We start from the raw sequence: 3572 nt of genomic DNA on the forward strand, positions 1-3572 counted from the left end.
GGGGCATGGGAGTGGTGAGGGGACAGGGGACAGGGTCAGGGATGGAGCCATGGGGATATGGGAGTGGTGAGGGGACAGGGTCAGGGATGGAGCCATGGGGGCATGGGAGGGGTCAGGGGACAGGGGACAGGGGACAGGGTCAGGAATGGAGCCACGGGGGTATGGGAGGGGTCAGGGGACAGGGGACAGGGTCAGGAATGGAGCCACGGGGGTATGGGAGGGGTCAGGGGACAGGGGACAGGGTCAGGAATGGAGCCACGAGGGTATGGGAGTGGTGAGAGGACAGGGTCAGGGATGGAGCCATGGGGGCATGGGAGTGGTCAGGGGACAGGAGACAGGGTCAGGGATGGAGCCATGGGGATATGGGAGTGGTGAGGGGACAGGGTCAGGGATGGAGCCATGGGGGCATGGGAGTGGTCAGGGGACAGGAGACAGGGGACAGGGTCAGGGATGGAGCCATGGGGGCATGGGAGTGGTCAGGGGACAGGAGACAGGGGACAGGGTCAGGGATGGAGCCACGGGGGCATGGGAGTGGTCAGGGACAGGGGACAGGGTCAGGGATGGAACCATGGGGGGATGGGAGCGGTGAGGGGACAGGGGACAGGGATGGAGTCATGGGGGCATGGGAGTGGTCAGGGGACAGGGGACAGGGAACAGGGGACAGGGTCAGGAAAGGAGCCACGGGGGAATGGGAGGGGTGAGGGAACAGGGGACAGAGCTATGGGGGGACAGGAGGAGTGAGGGGATAGAGCTATGGGGGAACAGGAGGGGTGAGGGGACAGGGTCAGGGATGRAGCCACGGAGGGATGGGAGGGGTGAGGGGACAAAACCATGGTGACACAGGATGAGTGAGGGGTCAAGGGACAGAGCCATGGAGGGACAGGACAGGCGAACTCAGGGGTTGCAGAGGGGTGAAAGGTCAGTGGACAAAGCCATGGGTGGACAGRAGGGGTGAGGGGACAGGGGACAGAGCCACAGACACAGAAGGGGTGAAGGGTCAGGAGACAGAGCCACAGAGACACAGGAGAGATGAAGGGACAAGGACAGAGCCACAGGGACCATGGATGGAGCCACAGGGACAGAGCAGGAAGGACCAAGGTGATGGGGGCCAGGTTGGAGCGATGGGATCAAGGAGGGAGCACAAAAATCTGGGAGCCACGGGGACCAAAGAGGGGTCAGGGGGAGCGGGGCTGGAGCCATGGGGATGGAGGAGAGGGTAAAGGAGCCCAAGCAGAGGGCACAGCACACCAGGAATSCAGGCACAAAGCTGAGCCTTGGATCTCAACCCCCAAGGAAGTTGAGTGACCCCCCAAGTGATCCCCCACCACTTCCAAGGGGCCAGAGAAGCTGAGGGGTGGATCCCAGGCACTTCCCAATGCCCCTGGAGAAGCAGCTCTGCCCCCCTGAGCCCCTCAGGGCCTCACCTGGAGTGCAGGACRGGGATGGAGCACTTGGTGAGGATGCTGCCGATGATGACGGCCTCCCTGAGCGTGCATGTGCCCGACTCACAGAGCGGGATGAGGATCCCTGCGAACGGGGACAGTCAGGGACCCACCGGCTCCATCCCAGAGCTCAGCCCCTTCTCCCTGATCCCAGCCCCAGCCAGGAGACCCTGCACGAGCCCTACCCTTGAACCAGGCTGCTGGCTTGAACAGAGCCTTCTTCAGAGCCATGTAGAGGTGGAAGTTGAGCCGCTTGTACTCRGCGATGTCGTCCCGGATCCGTGGCAGCAGCACCAGGTTGTAAAAGCGCTGGGCCATCTTCTCCTTCAGGTTGGAGGAAAAGATCCTGGCAGCAGCAAAACACAAAGGGATGGATGAGGACAGGAGGCCAAACTGGGGCAGGTTGGTGTTTTGTAAATCTGATTCTGGTGATGGGAAGAAAAAGCCAAGAATCCCACAGCGGAGGGTCCCTAGGTGACCTCACCTGGTGGCCTGGTACATGGCAGCRGCCGTCCACGTCTCTGGCTCGGTGATGTAGAGGATCTGCTCCCAGTTGGACAAGGCAGGGATGATTTTAAACGCCTTGGGGAGCTTCCCRCTCCTGTACTTGGACAGCACCTTCAGAGACAGCGACACAGCCCGGGCCATGACYGAGGGCACTGACAGCAGGGACACGGGCGAATTGTCCCCTCCTTCAGCACCTCAGGGTGGGGGCTGTGGGTTCAGCTGCTCCAGCCTCACCTCCCTGACGCCCCTGTAGACCTCCAGCACACGGGGGTCGAGCTGGGGCATGGGGCAGCCCGAGATCTCCGACAGCGCCGTGTCCACCTCTGTCTGCTTCTCCGTGATCTTCTCCATGATGATATCGGCCAGGGTGCGCCTGGGGCCGGCACGGGGTGGGGTCAGTGGGGGGACAGGGAGAGTCAGGGGCTGATGGGGGGTGGGGGCGAGCTGGGGTCTGTGTGGGGCCGACACGGGATTGGGGTTGCAGGGGATGACATGGGATGGGGACGAGCTGGGGGCTGACACAGAACCAGGGAGAACTCCGGGGTTGCAGGGAGATGACACGGGATGGGAGTGAGTTGGGGACTGACACGGGATAGGGATGGAGCCAGGTGCTGATACARGATGAGGGGTGAAGCGGGGGTCGCACGGGGCTGACACGGGACAGGATGAGTCGGGATCCGTGCAGGGAAGCGGCCCCCGACCCGCCGCAGCCCCCTCCTCACCTCAGCGGCGGGTTCTTGTTCATGAACATCTCGATGGCTTTCTCATCCTCGGGATCCACCTCCACCTCCCCGCCGTAGTCCCCGCTCCGTCCCGCGGCCGCCGCCGCCTTYTCCAGCGAGGGCCATTCCTCATCATCCTCCGAGTCCGAGCCGGGCCCTGCGGAGAGCGGCGCTGGCTCAGCCCGGGRCCGCGCACCCTCGGGGGTCCCGGGGAGTACCGGGGGGTTCGGGGGCTCACCCAGAACCGCGCTGCGCTGCCGGGGGGCTGCGGGCGCTCCGGGGCCGTGCTCGGCCTCCAGCTCCTCCTGCTGCCGCCGCGCTTGCTCCAGGATGCGCCGGGACAGCCGCGCGTCCACGAAGCCGTCCCCGCCGCCATCCCCGTGCGGCTCCTCCGCCCCCGCGGGGCCCCCGCGCCTCGCCCGCACCCGCGGGGCCGCGTCCTGCAGGATCTGCTCGGCCAAGGGCAGCGCCGGGGCCGGGCCGGAGCCCCGCGCCCGCCGGGCCTTGGGCATCGCGGACGGACCGGGGGGYGACCGGGACCGGACCGGGAAGCGACACGTGGGGGCTGTCCCCGCCCTTTCCGGGGTGGCTCCGCCTCTTCCCGGTGCTGCTGGCCCCGCCCGTTCCGGTGGAGGCACCGGCACCATGGGGGTCACTTGGTGAGAGCGGGATGGGCTCCGGAGTAGCGGGGACGGTACCGGAATGTGCTCCGGGAATCGGGGGACAGTACCGGGATGTGCTCCTGGAATGGGGGGACGGCACCGGGAGGAGCTCTTGGGATGGGGGCCGGCACTGGGATGGGCTCCGGGGGAAGGAGAGGATGGCACTGGGAAGGGCTCCCGGTGGGACAGCCCCGGGGACACGGGGAGGGTCTCCGGGTGGAGGGCGCGGAACAGCCCCG

At 66.2% G+C, this 3572-nt stretch overlaps 1 protein-coding gene across 1 annotated transcript in view; it reads right to left on the reverse strand.

Annotated features, from left to right (window-relative positions):
- The window catches only part of BYSL (bystin like), a 4608-nt gene extending 1336 nt beyond the window's left edge, over positions 1–3272 (reverse strand). Inside the window, exons 1-6 of the mRNA XM_057386926.1 lie at positions 2910–3272; positions 2672–2828; positions 2184–2322; positions 1927–2060; positions 1628–1788; positions 1425–1527 (exon numbers count right to left, since the gene is read on the reverse strand). Coding sequence (XP_057242909.1) covers positions 1425–1527; positions 1628–1788; positions 1927–2060; positions 2184–2322; positions 2672–2828; positions 2910–3183 — 968 coding nt within the window. The 5' untranslated portion in view covers positions 3184–3272. The remainder of the gene's footprint in view (positions 1–1424; positions 1528–1627; positions 1789–1926; positions 2061–2183; positions 2323–2671; positions 2829–2909) is intronic.
- Between the last annotated feature and the right edge of the window lie 300 nt (positions 3273–3572).

This window comes from Malurus melanocephalus, unplaced genomic scaffold (assembly GCF_030028575.1).
Source record: "Malurus melanocephalus ecotype Western Australia unplaced genomic scaffold, MMel_1.1 scaffold_1099, whole genome shotgun sequence".
In the NCBI taxonomy this organism is placed as follows: domain Eukaryota; kingdom Metazoa; phylum Chordata; class Aves; order Passeriformes; family Maluridae; genus Malurus; species Malurus melanocephalus.